The sequence below is a fragment of the Pterocles gutturalis genome, unplaced genomic scaffold (genome assembly GCF_000699245.1).
Source record: "Pterocles gutturalis isolate BGI_N339 unplaced genomic scaffold, ASM69924v1 scaffold7494, whole genome shotgun sequence".
NCBI classification, from domain to species: Eukaryota; Metazoa; Chordata; class Aves; order Pterocliformes; family Pteroclidae; genus Pterocles; species Pterocles gutturalis.
The window spans coordinates 29,026-55,690 of NW_010135655.1; the positions used below are offsets into that span (position 1 = coordinate 29,026).

Consider the following 26,665-nt stretch of genomic DNA (forward strand, 5'->3'; position numbering starts at 1 on the left):
GAGATACAATTAGGTATGCAGTATTTCTGTGTAATTTCTTAAGCTTCTGGGTCTTAAAGCTCAACTGGAAAAGACAAAAGCAAGAATTCCTGCTTAAATGCTGTAGCAAAACTAATTCATAGACATATCAAAATAAATGAGGTATTAGAGGAGAGCAAACTGGCAGCTTGTATTGGAGTTGGACTTCTCTGTTTTGGTTGAAATGCTGCAAGGAATGGGAAGAGCCATCTGCTCTAGGTTAATGTAATATTCTTCAGCTCTGTTGTCTGTGTTATTAATTTTGTACTATGCTTCATAATAAGTTTGTAAGGTTGGCCAGGGTTAAGGTCTAATTGCATCAGCAACTGCTTTATTCACAGCTCAGGACACCTGCCTGTATATTTGTCAGTAAATCTCAGCTTGCTGAGTCCTTCTTTCTGAGGATGGAAACATTCATGGACATCAGCAAAAGGACTGAGTGCTTTCACTGACGTGTGAAATAGTTGACAATTTTAAAACTAGCTTTTAAGCTTAGCCATTGTGATTGTAAAATCAAAATCACATTAAAAAGTGTAGTTAGGCTTTTTTTGTGTGGGGGAGAGAAAAATGAATCTTAAAACTTATAGAGCACAGTGCTGATATCCCTAGAAATCTTAAAAATGTGGTGCCGTGGGCTGTGGTAGTCTAAGTCCCTTGAGAGTGCGCCGCCAATAAACTACAACCCTGTAGTGAACTGTCTGTAGAAGTGAGAGTAGTTCAGCCTCTGACTGCTGATTCTGTGAATTTTTCTGTGATAGTAAATTTTAAATAAATAAATAAACACCTCAATGGCCTTTAGAGCCAAAAAGTTACTTATTGCTCACTTTCTAAACACTTTAAAAGTCTCATTTAAAGCAGGAGAAGCCCAGTGAGCGAAGTGCATGGAGAGCACAGAGGGTGACCTCGAGGGCACGCTGCCTTCCCAGCCCTGCACTGCTGGTGGGGGCACCTCCACAGGAGCAGGTTCCTCAGCACCTGGACTCTGATTCTATCAGTTCCCATGCGGAGAATAAAGCTGGTGTATTTCCTGCAGCAGTTTTAAGTTTTTGTGCAGGAGAAGTGTAAAGCAACTTCCAATGGGACCTGAGACAGCTCAATGAATCTGACCCTCACAGGTGGCTTGCCTCACGTGCCTTCCAGATTCCTTCTCCTCCATTCAAATAAGTCTATTCAGAAACATCCTTGTACTGCCCTGCCATAAAAGCAGCCTTCCACAAGGACTTACCATGCAAAAATCCATGCATAACAGAGAGTTTTCAAAATACTGAGCAAAAATCAGTGTATGGATATTCATGCAAAAATAAAAAAGAACCTGTGCTTGATGTGTGACTGGACTGCAACAAGCACATGAACACTTAAAGAACTAAATTTGCCTGCCTGGACGCAGGGGAGTTTTAAAGATTTTCCCTAATCTTGTTCAAAAGGAAACAAGGCTGGGAGTGCCTCAGGAAGATAGCTAGCAACTTGGGGATTAATGGGTGAAGTGAGAGACTGTGAGTCTAATAGTTGTAGTTCAGATGAAAGACATATAGATAGGGACCAATGTAGGAAAAGTGGGAGTTTTTAACATTTTAGCATCTTTTGGGCAGTCCCAGTTATCTGGAGTGAGGCTTATGCTCATGCCTGTTCCCAGTGCTGCCATACCACCTTGGTTTTTACTACCTTGTTTACTCTGTCTTGTTTGGACTGAAAAAGTATTTTCAGTCCTGTTAATCATTTAACTGCTGTATCCCTAAGCCATGACAAAACAGTGATGACTTAAACTCCTCTTTAGTTGTTTCCAAACCATATTTATGAGTTATTAGAGTTAGTTTTAGACTAAAAAGATTTAATTGGACAACTAGTGTTATCATTGGTCAGTCTGATAAGGTGACCTGCAGGCATAGAAAGGATAGCTTCCCTGAAAAACCCTATATGAAGATCTGTACAATGACAATAGGATTGTTATGAATGGAAGAATAGATAGATGTGCACATTTGAAATAATTACCTTAGAAGAGACACAAGCAGAAGAGAACTGAGGTAAACCTCCCCAGGCACAAGTAATTCAGCCGCTACTTGTGTTGGGAGTTTGACCTCACAACCTAATCATTCTTTTAACAGCTATTACAGCTGTACAGAGGTGCGGTGAGTCCCTGTGTCTGTGCTGTCTTCAACCCAACACCTCGGGAAGAGAGACCTCGCAGGAGACATGTTGCCCACCGCTAAAAATGCTGCTCATCTCAGGTTGAAACAGGACAGTGAAGTAATATACTGGTGATCAGAAGTGGCAACCACCTAATTGCCATCAATATCCTTTTCTGACTTGTGTCTCCTGAGATGCGACCTCTAGATAAGCAAGGAAACTAAAGTTGGTCGAGGCTGCCCAGAGACTGTGCAGCACACCACACAGTGCCCTGACAGATCCCAGCAAAGGTGATCACTGGGTGGAGTGTGATTTGTTGCATGCCTTCACAATTCATACTATCCTTTTACAGCTTTGGGTAGGTTTACAGGTAGCGTCTTGAGAATGCAGCGACGATAGATGGTTTCAGCATTTATAAGATACTGCCTCCCATGAAATACACAATGCCTGGTGAGAACAGCTTTTCTAACAAAGAGCTTTGAGTTAATGAAAGAGCAGTAGATTTTCTGCAGTACCAGTGCGTTCATTTATCAAACAGATGTGGCACTTACTATACCCATCTCCTAACCCTGCCATTTGTTATCACTCCTCTGCCAAAGGTTACTTGAAAAAGAACCATGAGAGCACTCCTTAGTCATAAACAGCAGCTGGTGAGGCTGTAATATCCTGGAGCCCCTGCAGCTGTTTGCTGAGTGGATGCATGTCTGAGCTCCTAGGCGTCACGGTCTTTCAGGTACTTCTGAGTATCTCACCCGGAGTCCATATGTAACCTTTATTATTCATTCCTGTTCTTGTGTCTCTACAGCGTATAGCGATTTGGGGTATTACATTATTAATAAGCTGCACCATGTGGATGAATCAGTGGGAAGTAAAACTCGGAGGGCCTTCCTTTATCTTGCTGCCTTCCCTTTTATGGATGCCATGGTGAGTGCCTGATGCAGAACTGAATTTTAATACAAATGTTATCTTTTTTTCGTTGGTGACCTTAGTTCACAAAGGCTGGTGCCTCATGGGAAGCTGAAGGTGTGCAGAAGGAAGGTGTGTCTTTCACAAGCAGTAGCTCTGGATATACCTGGACACATCATCTCCTGCTACCTGGAAAAAGCTTCTGGGTGGACTTTGAACATCCAGAAATCATGACAAATGTAAAAAACCTCATCTGCCTAGTTAGACTTACTGTATGTGCATGCTGGTCAACTGGTCGACTTGTGATGAGCTACACCAGTTGTCTGTATGTGTCCCCTCATTCCCATTTGTAGTGAAAGAGTTGGATTTGCTATGCATTCCCAGATCACTTGCAGAGCTCACAAGGAGTAAACTCAATATTTTCTCAAAGCAAATTTGTTGAAAAAATATTTCTTACCATCACTTTTTGCAAGCACAGCTGAGTCCAGTATATCTCCAATGTTTGGGCAAGAAAGCCACACAAGGGGTGAGCTGCTGCTCCTGAGATCACCAGGCTTCCTGCTTGTGGCCTGCACAACATAAAAATATGGCAGTTCTCTTTAATGCCTCTACTTCTGTGTAAAACTGGTAAAGGAAAACCTTCTCAAGTATCCCCCCCCCACTTCCCCTACCACTTTGTGGGCCTGAAACAGTAGCTGACAATGAAAAGAAGTTGGATCATTAAGTTTTCTTTTCCACACCAGGACTGGGTATAACTCAGTGGGCCAATGAATATTACACTTCAGAGGTGCATCCAGCTGGTGAATGAGAATAAACATTTTTTCCCTTGGGTTATTTAGGGTGATAATCCATCCTGTGCAGCATCTGTTTTATGAAGAAGGGGCGGTTTCTTATTAGATCTGCTCAGAAATTTCTATACAATCTATAAAATTATTCTCATTCTCCCTGTCAGCCCTGGCAATGAGGAACTGAAAGCAGCCATGCTTTCTCTACATTACTGGCTTAACATTTGCCAAGGTTCACACCAGGTGCTGCGGGTTGGAAAGAGCTTTATAAGTTGTTTGTGTACAATGTAACAACCAGAAAACAGCATTCTGGGACCTGAAATCGTTCATAAATGTCGTAATCTCTTCCCAAACTCTTCTCTGCCTTTTTCCAGGCATGGACTCATGCTGGGATTCTGCTGAAACACAAGTACAGTTTCCTAGTGGGATGTGCCTCCATCTCAGATGTCATAGCTCAGGTAATGACTCCTCTTAGCAGTCACTGTTCCCATTGTGTTACAGAATACATGCTTTCCTAAGCAGGAGCTCTTGCACAGAGACTGCCTTCTCTCTCTACCATGAACAACACACCAGTAGGAAGTAATCTGGCATGCTATTCTCTGGCTGTTTCCCCGTCATGTGGAGGCTCTTTGCTGACAGTTGTGGTTTAGGCTGGTCTTACTTGACTGGATCAAGTCAGTCCCAAACCAACGTCAGGAGAATGGAACCAGGATTGTTCGGGCTAGGGCCATGTCTTCCAGCACCTCCATAACCCAGTTTCAGAATGTCTGAGAAACAAATTATGTATATATAAGTACATCTGGTCAGACAAAGAGACCACTGCCTGCTATCAGTCCTGAGGCTGATGGGGTGCTTTGGAAAAGACCTTTCTCCCCCCTGTACATTGTCTCCCACACTTTGCACAGTTGCACTGAAATCCTGAGTGGAGCTTGTAGGTGGGGAAGTGAAGGCTTGATTCTCCAGTTCACCTGTCACTTTTGCACGTGCTGTCTAATCCAGTGAAATGCAGTAGTGCAAGCCACCTTCTGAGTGCCAGTATGGCACTGTTCTTATTACTGGTCCTGGTGAAGGCTCAGAACTGCAGCAGACGGGATCTGTGGTGGTAGCCCCTGGGTGATGCAGAGAAGATCAAATGTTGTTTGAACCTTCATTTGTGAGGGAGGTATTAACTGTCCTGATGTTTTGTACTAGACACACTTGAAAAACAACCTTCATACACTATGCTAATGGCCAGTGTTGTAGCATTTGAGAACCAATATACAGCCCTCTTTTAGATCATATATAAAAATATTATGAAATGGAGAGACCCAGCACCTGTAAAACAGTTGCTGTACTTCCCTATTACCAGCTGAATGGTGTAATGACTGTGTAAGAAAGAGGATAGTAACAGTAAAACATCAAAGGAAATATGAAGTCGACAGCACTTAGTTCAATTGTCCATAGCATTTTCCTCCCACTAAATATGAGGAAACCATAAACTGTGTTGAACCATTCAGTCAGCTGCTATTCTGTGTTTGGCAGGTCTACACCTCTATAGTACTGCACTAAATCCCTGATGATAATACCAATTACTGTAAATGACCTTAACCCTCAGGATCTAGTCTTGTTTTAATGTGACCTACAAAGTTTGCTGACCCTAGATGCATGTCGGGTCATATACAGCTAAATACAGAAGCAAATTCTTATTTTGGCCGTGGTACACATGCCCTTTCCACAATGGTTGGCAAGTGGGGGTGCCAGGGTTGTGAAGAATAAGACACCTGTTATCTTCTCTCAACAATACGTTGCACAGAGCAAGAGCAAATCTGAAAGACAAAAAGTTGTGACTCTCCATACCCCAGAACTCTTTACACCTACATCTGCTCCTTACACAAGCAATAGGTGCACAGGCAATAGCTAACTCTCCTTGGGTAGCTTCATATACACGCTTCTTGTGACTGACTTTGCTTCTGTTTACCAAAAAACTATTCATTTCAAGACTTCAAAAGAGCAGTTTTTCAAACCATCATAAACAGCATGGCCTGCGTAATAACATTTGCACAATGTGATTTTTCTTAAGTATTTCTTGAGCTCTAGCAATGAAGAAGAGAACCTGCCCCTGAACAATGTGCTTTGTATTTCTTGTAGCTCACTAGAATGCCAGCATGTCCTGGCAGGACTGGGGGAACACCAGTCCTTGGTTCTGCCATTCACAGGACCAAACACAGTTGGCTTTTCAGTTGTGCCCTATACCCAGAGACATTTGGAATTTGACAGGCGCGCCATCAGCTCTGAACTTAACAAAGAGAATAATATCGTATTAATCAATTCCTTTGCATTTTCTGGATTGAGCATTTAATCCTACAAGACTGAATTATGAGCTGTTCATTAGCCCAAAAGTTTCCATTTCATTTACATCAGTGTGGCACTCGGATAGCTGAAGAGAGAATGATGAAATACTGAAATTTCACTCAAAAAAGTAGATAATTAGGATGACGTAAGACTTCCTGCTTCTAAATGCTGAAGTGAATACTTTAAAACACCTGACTTTTTAATTGCCACTTCTCTGCCTTGCCCCCTCAAAAAAAAAAAAGAAAAAAAAAGTAGGCTTAGAAGCTGACCCTAGAAGCGTGTCTCGAGCCTCAGTGTATATCAGAATAGCACATTATCTTGGGAAGGGTGACACTCAGCCACATGCTTGCTGCCAGACCTTGCCAGACTTTTAGGCTAACCTTCTCCTATTTATGGCTCCTAGTCTGACACCTGCCCATACCTTCAAATACTGCTTAGTAGAGCTTCTGTATGTTAACTCTTGTTCTTCTCGTTTGTATGACTGAATGCAGGGTGTGGGGGCTGACTAAAGTTTCAAATGCCACAAGCTCAAAGTTGGGTAGGTATGGTAGTCACGCATGGTTGTCAGTTCAGATGGAATAGCTTGGAGGCAGATAGGACATATGTTGGCCCTAAAGAAACAGACAAATTACTAATCATTTCTTTGTTTGCCCTGCAGGTTGTTTTTGTAGCCATTTTGCTTCACAGTCACTTGGAGTGCAGGGAGCCTCTCTTGATCCCCATCTTGTCCTTATACATGGGAGCACTTGTCCGATGTACCACTTTATGCCTCGGATACTACAGGAACATACATGATGTCATTCCTGACAGAAGTGGACCTGAGATGGGGGTATGTCTTAATACTTTGTGCTTTTTCAAATTAAATAATTTTAAACTATCCTTTTTCTGTTATAATACTGTATTAAGCACAAATACAGGCTAGGAGGAGAATGGATTGAGAGCAGCCCTGAAGACTTGGGGGTGTAGGTTGATGAGATGTTGGTTGATGGCTTAACACAACCCATCAATGTGCACTTGCAGCCCAGAAAGCCAACCGTATCCTGGGCTGCATCAAAAGAAACGTGACCAGCAGGTCGAGGGAGGTGATTCTCCCCCTTTACTCCGCTCTCATGAGACCCCACCTGGAGGACTGCATCCAGCTGTGGAGTCCTCAGCACAGGTAAAACATGGACCTGTTGGAGTGGGTCCAGAGAAGGGCCACGAAGATGATCAGAGATGGAGCACCTCCTGTATGAGGAGAGGCTGAGAGGGAGTTGGGGTTGTTCAGCCTGGAGAAGAGAAGGCTCCAGGGAGACCTTACAGCAGCCTTCCAGTACCTAAAGGAGGCCTCCAGAAGAGATGGGGAGACACTCTTGATCAGGGAGGGCAGTGATAGGAGGAGGGGGAATGGGTTTAACCTGAAAGGGGGAAGGTTTAGATTAGGTATAAGGAGGTAATGTTTTCCTGTGAGAGTGGTGAGACACTGGAACAGGTTGCCCAGGGAAGCTGTGGATGCCCCATCCCTGGAGGTGTTCAAGGCCAGGCTGGATGAGGCTTTGAGCAACCTGGGCTAGTGGGAGGTGTCCCTGCTCATGGCAGGGGGGTTGGAAATAGATGATCTTTAAGGTCCCTTCCAGCCCAAACCATTCTATGATTCTGTGATTAAACCACTGTGTATGAAGGGCCTTCTCTCTCTGTCCTGCAGGAAAGAAAACATTTTCACTTAGGCACAGTAGAAACTATTCTAGCAAGAGTGCACACGAGGCAATGCTTCCCGTGGTATGGATGTGCGGTCTACTGAGCACCTCTGTACTGCGCTCTGTACTGGCTGTAAGACAGCACAGCATGAATTAAGCAGACACCTTATTCCACAGGGAAGAAGTTCTCAAAATTCCTTTTTCCTTGAATGTCGTATTGGTTTTCACATATCTTTGTGAAGAATTATGCAGATAGATACCTTACGCGTTATTTATTGAGATCGATGACACAGCTTTTTCTTAAATCAGTATTACTAACATGAGTGAAAATATTTCAGGCTCCTCATATTGAAAACTATTGAAATGAATGTACCAAACTGACAGTGGGTGGGAAGAGCAAAAATGCTTTCTCTGTGCTTTTCGTTCAGTTCTGCACATTTTTTTCCAAATCCACTTCTTTTTTTTATTTTTCCATATGTGTTGCAGGGAGAGGCTACAATAAGGAAGATGCTGAGTTTCTGGTGGCCTTTGGCGTTAATTTTGGCAACTCAGCGAATAAGTAGGCCAATTGTCAACCTTTTTGTCTCCCGGGATCTAGGTGGCAGTTCTGCAGCCACAGAGGTAAGAAAATCAGTATTCCCCATTACTGCAAATGACTATTTACATAGAATTGTCTCCGTGTTTCTCTACTCAGCAGTGCTGGCAAGAAAAAATTGTCCTAAGTACATTTCTGTTTACCTGCAGATGCCTGAGTAGCAGAATGTCTTACAGCTTATGGTAGCCTTGTCTCATATTTCATAATCTTAATCTATATACATTTTACTTGGTTATTCATAAGTAAAACAGTTTTAAGTAAGACAGACCGACTGCAAAACAGTAGGCCTCAGCGGCTGACTGACTTTGGACATCAAACTATAAAATCTTTATCCTTGAAAAGAAGACTGCTTGGGCTCTTACCATGAGTGTTTGTGCCAGACCTAGTGGGACCTCACACTCAAAAAGACCAGTAGAATTTTTTCACTGAACAGCTCCTGCCTCTCAGGTTTTCATGCTCTGCGTATAGGTACATATGCTCTGGAGCATTCAGATCACAGAGATTTTAGGACAGTTGTCGGTAGTCCCAAGTTCTGCTGTTTCATGTCACGTATATTTGTGGCTATGCAGACTGATGTGAAACCACTGTCAGCTGTCAGTGTGTCCCACAGAGTAGGGTAGAGACGAAAGGAAGCACATAAAAAAAAGCCCCCGTCTCCTGGTTGGGATATGAAACGTGCCCTGTTTCTCTTGAGGAATTTCAGATTACTACAATAGTCTCCTACAACTGATGGGAGCCGGACTTCTGATTGTAGTGCAGAGCCTTTGCCAGTGCTCACCGTGAGCTGACCTGTTCTCCTAGGAAGCCTGACGGACCTTTGCTGCCAGTTTCGGTGCGAGAATGTCTGCATCCACATAGGCACTAGAAAACCTCTCATGTTTTTTCTACAGGAAAAACAAAGCTGTAAGATACTAAATGGAAAGGAAAATTCAAACAGATGATGCCCAGCAAGCATTTTCTCAGCACTGCTTGTCATATACGATCCTGTGCATTTCACCCGCCCAGGAGTTGGCAGTGACTGCAAATAAACAGCTGTGGAGAGAGAATTTATGAAATGTAACTTTCACATGTATAAATCAGGGGTCAGTGTGTGTGTTAATAGCAGTCTCAGTACAAGGGGAGCCAGAGCATGTTAGCAGAGATCAGTTTTGCATTTCTTGGTGACTTTTGATTTTAAATGCATCACATTTCATGGCTAGCCAATTGCATTTTGTTGCTGTTAGGATGACTCCAAATACATGTCATAACTGGTGGTTTGCTGGCCTTTTTACACTAACAGTAATTGTCACATTTCAACTTTCTCTGATTTCTGAAATAATTGCCTCTGAAAAGGGAGGTGCTGGCAACACAGATAACACCAGTATCTAGAACATCAGTATACATGAGAGTTTTCTAAGTCCCCTGTTGAATAATATCAGTGACTTCCAGTGTGGGCAGGATGTCCCTGTGAAGAGCTAGGATGTAGCACATTCATGAGGACAGCAAGCCCACTTGCTTTGGTGAGCTCCCACTGCTTCTGTTTGGCCTGCCAGCACAGTGATGGTGACTGGGGTACTTTTTTTTGATCTTAGCTTTGATGGGAGATTTTTACACCTGTCAAATACTTCTGTTCTAAACATTTAGGAAAGCTTTCATGCATGTATTTTGGGATCCTACCAATTGGGGAAAAATACTGGAAGAAAAATCACTGCTAAAAACTTCAGTAATTTAATCCAAGTGGATGGCATACAAAATGTGGTAGTGAAGTATTGTTTTCTTAACAGTTACTGTGTCTTTGCAGTCTTGTTGGACTTCACCATGAAAATAAGCAAAATATCTTTTATATCCCTTATTTGATTTAACCTAGTTAGTTTTCATACAGATGGAAATTCTGCCAAAAATACAATAACAAGAAGGAAAATGGCAATTGAAATGGTACTCTCTTAAAATTACAATTTGTTTTCCTTGAACCAATTACTTTTTCAAGCTGCAGCTTATTAAAGATACGAGATTATCAAGGAAGAATCTTTCTCCCTCTCTTTGTTCTCTGTGGATATGATGCTTTCCCCCCTCTTTTTAAACAGCACAGGGAACAAATTAGTTTGTAACATGGTTCTCTGTTTGTATAGATCTTTAACCAAGCACGGACAACAATTACATTTATAACAGGAATATGGGGTCAGATAACCAAGAAAATGTTCATCTTTCCTTGTCTCTTTTCATAGGCAGTGGCAATTCTGACAGCTACATATCCTGTGGGACACATGCCGTACGGCTGGCTGACAGAGATCAGAGCAGTGTACCCTGCTTTTGACAAGGTGAGTGCCCATGTTAGGGGTGTAATAAATACCTTTTGTCTGGTTTCACATCCATGAACCTCCTCTTCTCTCTGTTACAACATTTTAATTTAGGGATGACTGACTGATGTCAGAGGTATTTCTGCCAAACAGATATGAAGAAAATTAGTACATGACTCCATAATTAAGTGTAACAGATTATTTAAAAAGTAAACCAACCAAAGATTAAATAGGGCTGTATTAATGGCCATCTATTGTTTTGCTTCTCTTTACATTTGCTTTTGATACCTATTGTTCCTTGTCCCACTGATAAGGCTTTCTTAAAATCCTAGTTAAAATTAATTGTGTTTTAATGGCTTCAAGCTATTGTTTGATTTATGATTTTAACCTTAGGTCTGTGTTGCAAGGTATTAAGCTGCCTTTGGAATAAACAGGTGCTGTATTTTTAAGGATTAAACATGTCCCTGCTTACTAAATGACTATGAAGTAGCTACTTAGCTAATGATGTGGTTTCTTACAAAGTGTCCAGCGGTAAGTGAGCAAGCTCACGTCTCTTCTCCAGATTCTGCAATATCTCTTAAATGGGTTTGGGTTCATTTGCTTATGTTAATATTTAGCAAAGGTTGTTTTACAGAATGACAGTAACACAGATAACACATATTATTTGAGTAGCACTGACTTAGCTGACCAAGACTATGAAGATTTTTATTGGCAAATGATGTAATTACATAAGAATGCAGGGACTGCTCCTGGAACTGAGCACAGAGTAAATATGTAACAAAAAAAAATTTTGTTTATACTTTTTTTTTGCTCTGTTTTAGAACTGGTACTTACTAGCCCATCTGTTGCGCAAACAACAGTCTTGTCCTGTGACAATACCAAGATCTCCTCCTTTCCTTTATTTGCCAATAATTAACTGAACTTCCTTGTTCCAAATACTGATGAAAAATTTGCTTGCTTGCTCAGGGATGTACTTGACTGAAACAAGCCCCATTTTATGTGATCCACCATATTTCCGAGAATTTAAAAACAAAGAGAAGGCAAATCAGTGGTAACTTCCTAACTTGCTTGTGTATGCTAAATTGACCTGTCAGATAAAATACAGCATGGAGACTTTCTCAGAGGTCATACTGCTGAAAAGGAACTGCAGGTGCAAAACCAATAAACTGCAAGATAAAAATGGTTTGAGACAGGAAACACAGGGGCTGCTAACCTCATCTGTTGTGAGCTACAATCAAATGCACTATTGCCAAGCAAAATTAACAGCAATTAAGACTCCTAAATCCACGCCTCATTTAGCTGGTGGAAGACTTGCAGACAACTTTAATGCTGACAGGATTAGACCATCATTTGTCTGTTTGTTTATTTCCATTAAAATGCTTCTTATAGACCTCTTGCAGAACAAACGTGATTAAGAAAAAACTAGGGTGAGGCACAGATAGGTACAATTTATCTAATTGCCAAGAAACTATGCCATAGGGATTTTGTAAGTTTTAAGAGCAATTTGGCATAAAATGGGCTGAGGTAGCAGCAGTACAAACTATATCTCATCCTGGCAACCATATGTGCAAATGCCTCCACTGTTTCTTTCAGACAATAAACACCAAACCAGAAACCCACAGCAGGTTTTTTTAGTTCACTGTGAGAATAGCTCTACCCGTGGTCACATGTCATTCGCGTGTCGCCATGCCTTTCAAAGCTTTGTTTCCTTAAGCTAAGGCTTTCTCAGAAGAGTCCAGACAGAACCTCTTTTTATTTCCGGACTCTGTAAAGGATCTCTTGTGATTTTCAGATGCTGAACCAGTTTCTGTGCGTGCAAGCTCCATTTTCTTTTGTTGGTTACTCAGAAAGCTGGTGATGCTGATGGCTATCAGAAGCACACTACATTGCCTTAACTAGCTGATGGGATTTGGGATACAGAAAGTATGCCCTCTTCAGTGGCTCTACCAGTGTGCGAGAGATAGGAATAAAGAGTATGTGGTTAAGAGTTAGAGCAAAGGGTGGAGTAGAGCAACGGCAGAGTTAGCAGCAGTGAGATAGGAACAAACAAAAGCCCTTTTTCTTCACAGCCCTTTTGGATGGCTGGATTTGGGAGTGCTTTCCCTCCTCTCTGTTATTTTAACCTTGTTAGAAAGTTGTGCCATGCTGCAGAGTTAGTTTAAACACTGGTGGGCGATGTAAGCAAGGCCTGTCCTCACATGCACAAAAACTAACAGTAACAAAAAGTATTTCTTCAGAAACACAAGAAATAAGAATAGATGGATTTAAAAAATGTTTACAGAGAGTTTTCATAACCTGTTCCCAAAAAGGGCAGGCGTGGGAGTAGCTTCCTGCTTTAGGGTCTAGGTCGCCTACATGCATCTTCATGCACCTGAACTTCCAGGCAGATATTGAAGCAGGAGAGCGGGGCTGTCCGGGTGCTATCACTGCACTGATCACCACAAAATGCTTTAAATTGCAAAATTCCACCAACTACTCAAATGTGTGTGAAATGGTGTACCCTTCACAGAGCTCACGTTGGGTTTGTCCACTCCTAAGATGTGTTTGCATAAGTTCCTGTTTCTCTTATGAGTTACTTCAGTAAAGGAGACTGACCATGTGACAGATGCTTCTGTTCTACCTGAGTTGCATCAAGGATGAATAAATGTTGTAGTACACCTCATGGTACAGGTGTTATCAGTGGGTGTTATCAGTGTGGGCACATACATGTGTATTTCAGACAGCCCCAGGGTCAATGCTACAGATGACCCAACAACCTATTGCTACAGGGCTCCTAACGATGCCCTGCTTTTGATATCCCATCCTCTCCTTTCACAGACCATTTGGTGTGTTTTATGTGTTCCCCGAGGGCAATTTTAAATCTTCAGCTTCATTTGCTCTGTTAGACATTTGGAAGAGGCCTTTTGTTGTTGTTTTAAATAAAACTTTGCTGCCATGTGAGTACAGAGCCCATGTTCAAGGTGGAACATCTAATAGTCTCAATTATGTTCTGTTCATTAAACTGCATTAACAGAGCCAGCTGTTCCAGGAGATCTGTTTATATTAACCACTTGTCTAATTGGATCAGTAAGGGTGCTTGCATTGGCATATGGGTTCGGTACCACTCTGTGGTAAAAAGGAATGGAATCCTATTTTTCCTGTGAAAACATGCTACAAACTTTAAACTAAGGTAAAAAAAAATCATGTGGAGTTTCCTTAGAAAGAGCTACCACCATTTTTCAGAGCTGAATTTGTTAAATAGGACTTACTCCTTAGAAAAGCAGGGAGATTACTCAGTCCTTGGTTACAATAAGAGCAGTTGCTCTCAGTTTAAACAGAAAATATTCTGTGGTGATATGAAATACTCAGAAAGCTCTAGGTCAAAAAGCAAACAAGCGATGCCAGACATGAACAGCCACAGACAGTCAGGTCCAACACATGACCCTGGTGCCATCAGCCTCCCAGTACTCTGGAGCCAAGCTAATGCTTGTTATCTTTTTCTCTCACCCTAGAATAACCCCAGCAATAAATTGGTGAACACCAACAGCACCGTCACAGCGACGCATATCAAGAAGTTCACTTTTGTTTGTATGGCATTGTCCTTAACGGTAAGAAACCTTTGTTCAACTCTCTGCCTTTCATCTAAACCAGAAAATTACCTCCTCTACCTAATGCTAAAAGCACTAGCAGTTCAAGAAAGGCAAGTTGTCTTTTCTTAGGAAGCTCTGTTGCTTTTGTCTGGTGGAGGGAGTGTGACCATAGTAATGGAGTACTAAGTAAATCAGCTATCATTAACTCAGGCTAGATATATTAAAGGCTAGAGTTATTTTATTTAAAATTCTTGCTACTTTTCATTTCAAGTCACCCTCCACATGTAAGGAGATATCAGAGATCTGCTTTTCTTTTTTCCTCATTTTTTTAGATGAAAAAACTTCAGGTAAAGTTCTAGGTCTCACGTGCAGTGGGGTGGCAGCCTGTCCCTGTCATCTACTGTGAATGGTGGGAAAGGCAGCGTGTGTTAAAACCACAGCAGCTGGTGCCTGCAGCCTCGCATGGCACTGGTCTTCTGTGCTGGGGGTACTTTCATGCATGTTGGGCTTTTTTACTCTCAAAATGAACTAAAAAGGGCAATCTCAGAGATGGAGCTGACACTGGCAAAAGTATCTAAAGCCTTGTGTGTGCTGGGAAGCATTGCAAAGGGCTGACATTCAGGGAGAAATTTTGCTGAGCCTGCAAAAATACCAGCTTGCACACACACATACAATGCATCTTTCCCCAGAGAACTGTTCCTACACATCTTTTTAGCACCAAAAGCCAAGGAAAACCTAGAAAATAAAGCTTCTCACAGAAAAAGCCCTTCTTCATACTAGAAAGTAAGTGAGAAATGCTGCATTTGTTCTAGGATACAATGCTCAGAGTCCTAAAACTGAATCAGGTTTTCTCTTTATCCCCAGTATTGTAAACACTGCATGGGGTAGCTGGCTGCTTTGCAACTTTCTTCTCCCCACATTCACAAATGTATTGTTGAGTAATGAAGTGCTGACGTGATTTCTCTCTCCCTTTCATTTTAGTGTAGAGCCTTTTTGACTGAGTTGAGCATGAAGGGAAACTAATTTACATCAAAGGAAACCTTACAGTACACAAACCTATAATATTTGTAACCATCCACACCCACTTGTCACAACCCAGGAAAGTGGGATACTGTAACCTCTGTCTTTTTTCACGTTTGAAAATGAAGCAACTCAATCCATCCTTAGCTGAATTAGGAGATTTCTTCTGCTCTTTGTTTCTTATACTTTTTCCCTTAACAGCTACAACTGGCCACCATCAAAGACAGGATTGCACAAGCCAATGTGGCATCTCTTCTATTAATTTCCTAGACTTACGCTTGAACTTTGTTTCCATGTGGCTCAGAGACCTACAGCTCTGGCCCTGACTTGTATATAACAGAGACAGACATATGCCTCCACTGAATTGGCCATTATGTGGAGACTTTCCATGGCTCTCGTTCTCTACCATTACACACCTTGAGGTTTTCTCTTGTGTGCTGTGCCAGGCCAAGGTTATGTTCTCTACCATTACACACCTTGAGGTTTTCTCTTGTGTGCTGTGCCAGGCCAAGGTTATGTTCTCTACAGCTGGAGCCTCCCTTGAAGTCTGTCAGTGTTGTTAGAGAGCCAGGAAGGGGAAAGCTTTCCTCTAAAGAAATTGTGCTGAGTATACCATTTCAATCTCAAAGCTTTCTCTGCCAACTGACTGTTTCCTTAACCCTTCTGGGCATTTATCAGCTTACTCAAGTTCTGATAGACCATGAGCTTCTCTTATTACCATCACCATCCTCTGCAGAGTAATTTTTAATTCCTGCAATAGGCTTTTGGTTTGTAACTTTACAGGATTTTTTTTTCACAAAAGTTCTCCTTAGTACTCTCAAGGGCAGTTCTTTCATAAGTTCATCATGAGAGATTTGTCCCCACTGAAATTCCAGAAACACTTTTGAGGTCCATAGCTTTTCCTATCCTGTTTCTATTTTTGTCTACTAGTGACTGATTCTTAGGATTGCTTGTCAATGGACAGAGCGGAAAAAGAGACACATGAGCTCTGAAGACTCAGTTTGGTTCGAGGGCCTGAGCCTGCAAATGCTTCGGCACACAAGCTCAATAGACAGCAGTATGACTGAAGTTATCATGTGTCACAGGTTCTAAGGAACTAAATTTCAAACTTGCCTCTGTTGCAGCCAGGCCAGATGGCCACTGTAGCTGAGCTCCCATGGCCTGATGTGATTGCTGTGTTTTTCTGGAGGGGCTCTACTGCAATGAAGGGCAGTCAGACTAGTGGCGTCACCATTGGTAACATCTTGTTCTTTGGGATCAGAGGGAAAGTGGGAAACAGGCTCCCAGGCTGAACAAGAGATCAAAACAAGTCATATACTTAGACATGTTGTGTTAATCCATTCTTCAGTGGATGATCTATAGAAGGATTCCAGAAGATGGAAAGATAAAGGACGCTCCTTAACCACTGGAAAAAAATAACAGTGAAACTTCCAGTATGAGCAGCGACCATGCAGGAAAGTATCCTTCTGTTGTAAGACCCTGGGAAACCTCCCAATCATTGAAGAGATTCTATTTCATAGAGTTGGAAGAAAAATGTCCTACCTCCTTCCACAGATCAGTCAGGCCTGCACAAGAAGTAAACCTATTACTACAGCAGAAGCACTTTTTCACTCTTGTTGATAGTGGCAGTATTGGGTCAGAGTAGAAGAAAAGGCATAGCTCTCTTAAGAAACATAACTTTGGGGTTTGTTGTTTTTAAATCTTCATGGGATCTGAGAGACTGTACTTGGGCCTTCCCTGGCTGACTGGGCAGCATGTAAATGTGTTCTGCTGAGTGTGATCGTAAGTACAGTCTCATGGCTTTGAAGCATGGCTGCTATTAAGGCTGCTTCTTCAAAAAATGGGAATTAGTTGCATTGCTAGTGAAACAATTGTAGACAAGCTTCGAGGCTGTAAATAGAAGCCATTAGACTCCCAACAGGTAAGGGAGTTGATGTGATTAGTCATGTTGATGTGCTTTTGGTTGTAAATAAGCAGTGACTCCTTCCAGCAGCCCTGTTTTATGGCTATGTAGCTGAATATAAAGTTTATATAAGATGGGGGAGGGACTCAGCTGAAGATTTTTGCCCATACAATTAAGGGACTGGTTCCAATTTTACAAAATAAGGCATGCTTGGAAATTTACTCTCAGCTTGCCATTATTTGTTACTTCAGTGCCATTAGGCACTTCGGGAAAAAGTGCTTCTTTCTGTGTATCAGTAGAGATACTGCTCCAAACACCAGTCTTGCTGCCATTGCCAGATGAGGCTCAACATTTTGGTTCAATGCTAGACCTGTTTAGATGACCCTCCAGTTCAGCCATGGGGTCACTGCACAGTGGTAAAGTAAGTGAAGACACAGACTCCTGAGAAAGAAAACTGGTGCATCTGTAGCACACATTCCTTTGATTGTGGAATGTGTCAGCCTCGGTACAATGCAGAAATCCCAAAAGAATGTGTCTGGGTGCTAAATTACTGCATTTCTCCATTGCAGCAAGGGTTTGCTCTGGCAGGGGGGAGCATTCCCTTGCTCGTGAGCTGTACATAGAGGGGCAGGCTGTGCGAGCAGTGAGCCGCTCAAGGGAGCCCTGTGTTACCCAGCAGGAGTGACCACAAACAGGCTGCTCTGCAGCAGGGGCTTTTCTCAGAATAGCAGCCGTGTCTCTGAGCTCAGACACCATAGTACAGAATTTCGAGGTTTTCCAAGGCAGCCTGAAGGGCACAGCTACTGCCAAATTACCTTTCTCCTTCTTCCTTTTTTTTTTTATTCTGTCCCCATTTCCCCCTTGAGTTCTTCCTTAAGTCTTCTGTGATGACACAGAAGTTGCAGTCAGTTAAGATCCTTTTCACTGTCTAATGTTCGCTGCTGGCAGCCACGTGATTAGTGTTTGGTCATCTGCCTCTGAGCTGCAAGGCTTTTTCCAGGCTGATTTCACATTAGTTAGTGCCTGCTACATGAAAGTGATGAGCAGAGGGCTCCCTTGGGAGGGCACAATCTCCTTCACTGCACCTGCTGCTGCCCACTCCACATGGTGGTCACAGCCATGCCTTCACACACACGTCTGTGTGCAAACCCTGCATGCGTCCATGAAGTTGCATGCCCTGAGTTGAAGGCAGACCATCGATTGTGCAGGCAGCACTAGGAAAAGTGAGGCATTTAACTCTCTGAGGGTTCTGGGAGTAGTGGCATCTGTTCATGTCGCAGAGTGGGCTTGGAAGGCAAGTGACGTCTTAATGAGAGCTGTGTGCACCCTTGTTTAAGTCGCTGCCATTGGACTAAAAGCATGGCCGGCTCTATGCAGCTGTAGCGAGATCACTGCTTGAGGAGCATACAAGGTGCTGCAAAGAGAATGCAATTTCACAGAGACCACTGTGAAAGCTCCCTAGATCACCATCGCTAAAAATGACACAGAATAGTCTGTACTTACTTGTTTGTTTATACCAGCAAAGGAGCAATCAGTTCTTACAGCAGTAGTTAGTGAACTACGCTATTCAGTTCAGCTTCCTCATCAGGCAGCCTCAGCTGGGCCAGAGCACAGTGCTGGAGGGATAAATTTCCAAACACCGGCTCCGGTTAGCTGCATGGGTCCTGTTAACTAAAGGTCAGCAAGACACCTGGCCAGTTGTATCCTCATATTCTTGAGTGCTCTATGTATTACAGCAGGTTTTCCCATACCAGTAAGACAGTCTCGAGGTGCCAAGGGTGTCATGCTGTGCACACCATGCCACGTTCTTTCGTCTGTCACCAAGTTAATGTACAGCAGGAGAGCTGTGCAGTACTCCTCGGTTTTAGCATGCATTCTACGAGAAACAGCTCAAAGCTCTTTCCAGCTTTAAGTGTCATAGCACCAGTGCTATTACAAGGATTCCAATGCTGCTCTACATTTTTTTTTAAATGGACACATAGTTACACACAAATGGGGGAAGTAGCAGTTCTCGTGAATAAACAGACTGATAAAGGGGAGAAGCTAATTGCGTACAATGCTATCTTATATTTAATTAGCAGACACTACTTAAGAAATAAAATCCAGATGTTCAAGCTTGCCATGTGATTTTTCATTTTCTTCTGTGCCAAAAGGAGACTCGAATATAGTCTAGAGGGAAAGCTTTCACATTTACACTCATGTGTGTGTGGTTTATGCAAGGCTTACAAATTTCAGATCTGCTTGTTATAAACCACAGACAAACTACTAAAAATTGTAAATCCCATTTAAAAAAAAACAAAAAAAAAAAAACAAAGCACTGAAGTGAAGGCTCAGGCACTTAAGCTGAACAAATTGGTATGCATCTGTTGTGTTGTGGTAACCAAACTGAAATGCCAGGTAACCTGCATTAAATTTAAATCTCAGTGAAAGTTTAAATTTAATGTACTTAGGAGCAAATAGCTGGGCAGTTTGCTTATGTGTTTGGGCCTGAGAGTTGAATACGTGTGTGTCAATATATGTCAAAATGTCACCTGCTTTATGGTCAGGTTTGTCCGTAATTGAGGATTCTAGTGATAGCTTTAAAATGTTTCTAATACTTACAATATTACTTTCTACATTTTTTTTATTCTGTAATAAAATACTACATTTTTGTAAATAGAATGTAATATTTAGATTCATGTCTAAACTTCTTCTTTTGATGGGGAAAAAACACATACCGATTTCTAAGGGCTCCTGCTGAGCATCTGCAGATTAAGGAGTTACTATTGGCAACTGTCTGTTTCTTTCATTTACTGGAAGTTGTCAGCCCCTTAGGAACAGCAGCATGCAGTCATTGTGTCAGCTCTCTAGTGCTTACATCTTGTAGCACAGCAGCGTAAGTTACCATCGGTTGGCAGCTATAGTCGTCTTACATATGAACATATGTAATTATAAATACGTATCTGTTAAGTATATAATTATATGCAGAGTGTAGTTATATATAATTGCAAATAGGGCTTTTCTATTATATTATAACAACAAGAAGTTTTAAGCTGTGGCATTTAACATGTTCACCTGTGCATCTCTTTATTTTCCCCCAACCATGGGCAGAAAAGTGGGACAGACTGCTGAGGACTGTAGGCTCTTTAATTGATCTTGCAAGATTCAATAGAGGAACCCCATCACAGTCTTAAAACAGCAGAGAGGGCTCCAGAGTCACAGAGTTTCTTCTGCTGGGTCCCTGTGATGGGATAATTCAGTTTCATACTGAAGAGGTGAGGAAGAAAGTCTTTGTTCCGTTTGATGACAGTTTACTTCAAGCCATCTCATCATTTGCCTTATCTCCAGTCATCATCTGCTTGGTTTCTTCTCTAATTAATCATCAAGCACCTAGGGGATAAGAAGAAAACCCTGATCAAGAACAAGGAAGCTAGTGTAACTGGGAAAATTCACTATATGAAGAAATTAAAGTACAGAATACAGGACTCAGTAGTTGCTGCTTTCTACTTGTTTCTTAATTCTGTAAGAGCTAGAGCCTGTCACTGTGGAAGAGAAGCAGCTGTGTTTCATTCAGTCTGAGAAGCCTTGTCTGTTTAAAGGCAACTCCAGATGCCCAGGCATTTGTGCTTTGCTTTAGATTTGGTTATGCCTAACTAGGAACCGCCAAGTGCCAAATGGATGCCATCTGCTGACTCTCCTGTCCTGTTGATCAGCAAGGCTTCACCAGCCAGTGAAATGGAGGCACCAGCAGATAAAATTGGAGCCTGTGTGAGTGAAGACAGAGTATTTATACCACTTCAGGATATTATTGCAATAGCATTGCTTTATTGACGTATACCCTGATGCTATGCAGACATTTTATACTCAATAGTTGTTTAATTTCGAGTTGAAGTCAGCAAATCTTATTTCCCAGCCATCAGTCCGGCAGCTGATTTTTCTTATGAGGGACACCAAAGACTACCCAGTTTTCAGTTGGGCCATTTGCTCTCAAATTTTCAATCTCCAGTTTAATAAATATGCCATTTTGTAATACTTTCTGCATTTACCAATAAGTTAATTTGCCATATGATAAAGTATCCTGAGTAGAGCTCTTGCATAAATAAGACAGTGATGTATTTGATGTTTCCAGCTACACTTTCCTGCTAAACAATGAGACATAAAGCAATTGTTGGTAAAGGGCAGAAGTTTAAAGAATTATTTGCATCTCTCCAGCAAGACTGACTTCTGTCTTACTAGGTATTCTTAGCTTGCATTCAGGGTGATATGAATTAGGCTTGCATATTCAGAAATGCTGAGGAACGTGTTCCTGTTTCACTGATGAAACCTTTTGAAGGGAGAAGAAGAGCGTTCATAGCGTGAAAGAACTGCATGGCAGTTCTCTGACATATACAGCTCTCTCAGGGTGTCAGCTGCTTGGTGTTTGGAGTCCCACACAGGCTGACATTTAGCCACCATGAATGTACTGAATGAGTTGCAACATCTACAAAAGTATTGTATGCTTTGCTTTGTTTCCATCTTTGGGGAACAAACAATTGAAGGATCTTATTTCAGAGCTCAGAGACAGTAAACTGCATTCAGGTCCTGACAGGAGATTAATTTTTAGATGCCTCAGGCAGCTTCACTGTAGCCAGAGGGTGTGCAAAGTACTTTAAAATAGAATTTGCCACTAGCGGTCCATGTGAACATTCCTTCACAGAAATTTAGGGTGTTCTTTCCCCTTTCCTAAAGAAAATAAGGTCAGTTACCACTACTATTGTGACATCAGTATTAGATTGTCAAGTACCAAGAAAATACAGCAATATTAGAATTTATGCCCTCACCTTTTTGCATTTTAGCAAACAGAGTGAGAAAGTTTCCACGTACCCTCTTCATTAAGTTTGGTAAAGATCAACCTCGAGTAGAACAAAGCGATTCAAATTCTGACCAGTGCAAGAGACTGTCATTATTCCTCTTCCACTCTCACTTCAGAGGCCTTTAGCCAAGTATCTGCTGCCTCATCCCCATGGTTTCAAGTGATTCAGATGCTGGAAAGGGGAAGAAGAAAAAAATACCGTTTCTATTTCCTTGTGACTGATGGCACAGTTTTCCTCTGTGTATTGAGGGAGGGTTGCCACCAGAGAAAATCACCCAGTTATTGCAACTTGGAGAGCCTTGATACCTCTAGATACGTTCCAGGCTGCTAATGCTGGTTCTTAGTTCACAAGCTGAAGAAAGCATTTTCAGAATAAAGTGGTGATTTCTGAGATCCTTAATTTACACGTTCCTCTCTGTGCTTTACACCTAACCCTGCATGCAATGCTGAAATCTTCCCACTTGTCCATCTCGGCTCTCATATAAATGACTGATAGTAGACGTTCAGAGATGGCCCACCAGGGCCAAGTTGGGAATTGGGAAAAGGAGCAGGATTGGAGGGGGTGGTAGAGAAACAAGAGAGTATTTAATGCTAAAGAGAGAGCCAAAGATGTAGTCTCTGTGCAATGACTGTGCGGGAGAGCCCAGCAGCTGAACAAGTAGTTAGAAATGTACAGAAGCTAACAAAGCCTAATTTTTTTTCATGAATTTGTGACTCATGGTCAAGGGAATAGCATCAAAATATGAAAATGAGAAGCTGTACTTTAACATCCTTGGCCTTTCAGATACTCTACGTCTTTCCTGCAAGAAGGGAATGCAGTATGACACCCAATTGTAAAACTCATTAATCTCTCCTGTTTTGAGGATTTGGCTACTGTAATATTTCCACCTTACTAGAAGAAACAGCTTAGCCACACCATGGAAAACAGGATTCATTATGATGACTTCTTTACGTAAACAAGGAAACTGTGACTTTATCAGTGTTCATTATTAGCTCAAACTATAACATTGCACAGGCTAAGTTACTCTGTAAAAATAAAAAATGTGAATTCAGGATCAGAAAGGTAACATGACTTCTGATAGCAATAATGCTTTTCAGTTTTTGAGGTGCTTTTTATATGGCCTGGGACATGAGCTAGAGTTTTGCAGCATTGTAGTTCCAGCACATCAGTTACCAGCCACTGCACTAGAATTTATAAATGGAAGATTACTTAAGAGACAACTCTCTTAAAGTGGCTTGTGTTACTACATTAACTAGGGCAAGCCTTCGTTGTTTTCTAAAGCTCACCAAGGTTATGTGGTTTTTGTGGGGTTTTTTGTTGTTGTTTTTAAGGAATTAAGTCTGACTTTGGAACTTGAGTTTAAGTAATAACTGAAATTTTTCAATGCATCACACAATATCAAATTGTAGATTAATACTGCTTATCCTCATTCCCCTTCTACCAAATTTAAAGCAATTGTACTTTATAGAACATTGTCCAGTTCATCTGCAGTATTAAATACTGCAGATTAAAGCAGTATTTATCCTCCTCTGACAAGGTTGTGCTTACAGCTCTTCTCAACAGGAAATTTTCCCTGAATATCTCCTTTTCTGCTTGTGAGAATAATTAATTCCCCCTTGTTATAGCTCTGAACCATGGCTAGCAGTGAAACACTACACAGCCACTCACTCACCCTCCCCCTTCGCAGGGATAGGGGAGAGAATTAAAGGAGTAAATGGAAAAAGAGACTCATGGGTTGAGATAAGAACAATTTAATAACTAAACTACAAAAAAACCTGAAGATAATAATAATTATAGTAGTAATATATACAAATATACAAATGAGTGATACATAGTGAAACTGCTCACTATCCGATGACCAAGGCTCAGCCCATTGCTGGCTAATGATCCAGGAGCAAGGAGAGTCCCAAAACCGCAATCCTGGAAAAGAGATAAGAGCCCAAGCATCCAAGAAACTGAGAGCCAACCAAGAGAGCGAGACAACCCCGAGAAAGTGAGACTACCCAGAGGGAGAGCACTTCCAGACAGACCCTCATCTCTATACTGGGCATGACGTGCATGATATGGAATAGCCAATTGGCCAGTTTGGGTCTGAATCCTAAACCTAAGGTCGAATACTGGGCTAGTAGTTGGGGCTGTGCTCCCTCCCAGCTTCCCCTGCCCCTGCAGACACTGGCACAGCAGAGGAGCTGAAAAGTCCTTGACTGTCCGGGCAGCAACTCTAAACATCAGGATGTGATCAGCCTTCTTCTCAGCAGAAATCCAAAACACAGCCTCACACTAGCTACTGTGAAGAAAGTTAACTCTGTCCCAGACAAAACCAGGACACCCCTGTGTAGTGTTGAAGAGCTTCAGACTCAGAGTAGCTATTACAGTGTATCCCTCCATTCCTGGTGTTTGTTGCTTGCTTTCAGGAATACATTTTTATAAAAAAGAAGAGCATAGGCATGGCTAGCAATTGGCTTTAAAAAACAGTACAAACTGCATTTTCTTAAGAACTGAAGTACTATATAACATTATTTAGCTTCCATATAGTTTTTCCTCCCCAGTTTAAAGAAAAATGAAGGGAAATGTGCATAGGAACCATGTTTTGCTGCCACTGTATATACCTGTGACATTCAGTGTCACAAGTCAAAAAACAGCCAAAAGTTTAAGCCATTGCAGAGGCCACTGGATTTGAACACAAGTTCCAAATTAATTCATTTTTTCCTATCTTTTGTTGGCTGTCTTTATTTTACATCTCTGCATTGCTTTAGTATCAAAGGTTACAGTTGGGCTTTATTAGACTCATGGGATAATAGGACTGAGAGGCAGTAAAATCCACAGGGAGGAATGTCGTGGTAAGAAACCCATCCCTCTCAGAAGACACAACCCCAGTTGCCGACAGTGGCAGTATCTGGAATTCCCTGGATGACTGAGTTTAGTGTCGTTATCTCTCATGAGTATACAAAGAAAGGAAATTAAAAAAAGAGGGACAGATTTCCCCCACACTCCCCAATCTTATTTCATCAATGGCTTCATTACAGCCTCATTATATTAAGATTTCAGAAGTCCTATCTAGGATATTCACATTAAAAAAAAACAGCATTAGCTTTTAAGACTATATCCACATTATTTTGACTCTGCTGTCATACACTGTATGGATGCCAAGGACAGCTTTTAGAATAATACCATCCATCCAGTGGATGAGTTTGTTTTCACTGCTTTGATTTTGTTAATCTCTGAACTCCCAGATTTTTTATCTTCAGGCTGCTGGCACAAAAATAACAATTGGGAAATGACATATTGGCAGATGATTGCTGGAGAAGCTTTTTACCTTTTCAAGGTTAGATTTAGTTCCTGCTTCAGTAAAAGTTATTTCAGACATGAGCAGACTGCCTGCTCAGGAAGATGCTTGACCGCCAGAGGCTGACTTTACAAAATCCTAATCCTTGTCCCATCCGTGGTACTGCACTGAGCCTTTGTCCTGGAACAAAGGATTTCTGTTTGCTCCAGTGAGGTGGAGACTGATGTCTCCTTCATGATTGTTCAGGTTTCACACAAAGGGTCTATTCTGCACGAGTGGCTGGAGCAAGCAGAAAAGGCCTTCCTCTGGACTTGTTCCAACAGGTCCGTGTCCTTCCTGTGCTGAGGACTCCAGAGCTGGATGCAGTGCTCCAGACTGGGTCTCAATGAGAGCAGAGGGGGAGAATCACCTCCCTCGACCTGCTGGTCATGCTTCTTTTGATGCAGCCCAGGATATGGTTGGCTTTCTGGGCTGCAAGTGCACACTGCCAGGTGACGTTTAGCTTCCCATCTGCCAACACCCTGAATAACTTCTCTTCAGGGCTGCTTTCAATCCATTCTCCTCCCAGCTTGTATTTGTGCTTGGGATTGCCCTGACCCACGTGTAGGATGTTGCACTTGGTTTTGCTGAACTTCATGATGTTTGCACTGGCCCACCTCCCAAGCCTGTTGAGGTCCCTCTGGGTGACATCCCTTCCCTCCAGCGTGTCAACTGCACCACACATACATAATCTTAAATTATTAAACAATCTTAAACAATCTAGTGACACAACCCAGCCTGAAAAATACCACCTAAGTATTTCCAGCAGCAGCTGGGGGGAAAGCCAGTGTGGCGTCATGTTAATGCTATCAGAGTGTCAGTGTATGCTGCAGCAGCTGGACTTCACTTTATTTCTGAAGAATGTTGTGCTCCATCACTCCTGAACTATAAGGAAAGCTGAGGGAGGCGGGGGGAGACTTAGATCTGTAGAAACCAATTATTTGAGGAGAAGATGTGAAGTGAGGGAGTTCTCCCACAGGCAGGCTCTGGTTTCTTTTGCTCCCCCTGCTGCTTGACAAATTTTATGACAGCTGCTTTCAGCTTAACTCCACCCTTCGCGGAACACAAAGTTCACAGAAATCTTTTCTGACTTGCGTGCACCTGGGGGATAATTGCTATAAGAGAATGTCCTTGTGATTTAAGTCACCAGCATTCTGATAAACCACTTTTACGTACAACTTCAGTCTGACATTTTTACTGCACGCTGATCCAGGGACTTTTTGCTTCTTAGGTTCACAGGACTGTTCAGGGGGGGAGGCCTCAGGTGTTCATCAGGTCCAGCCTCTGGCTCAGAGCAGGGTCAGG

The 26,665-nt window shown here is 42.1% G+C and overlaps 1 protein-coding gene across 1 annotated transcript in view; it reads left to right on the top strand.

Annotated features, from left to right (window-relative positions):
- ANKH (ANKH inorganic pyrophosphate transport regulator) overlaps window positions 1-26,665 on the top strand; it is a gene marked incomplete at its 5' end in the record, with an annotated part of 42,869 nt that overhangs the window by 4,738 nt on the left and 11,466 nt on the right. Inside the window, 6 exon segments of the mRNA XM_010081978.1 lie at window positions 2,948-3,066; window positions 4,208-4,291; window positions 6,823-6,993; window positions 8,327-8,461; window positions 10,640-10,732; window positions 14,203-14,298. Coding sequence (XP_010080280.1) covers window positions 2,948-3,066; window positions 4,208-4,291; window positions 6,823-6,993; window positions 8,327-8,461; window positions 10,640-10,732; window positions 14,203-14,298 — 698 coding nt within the window.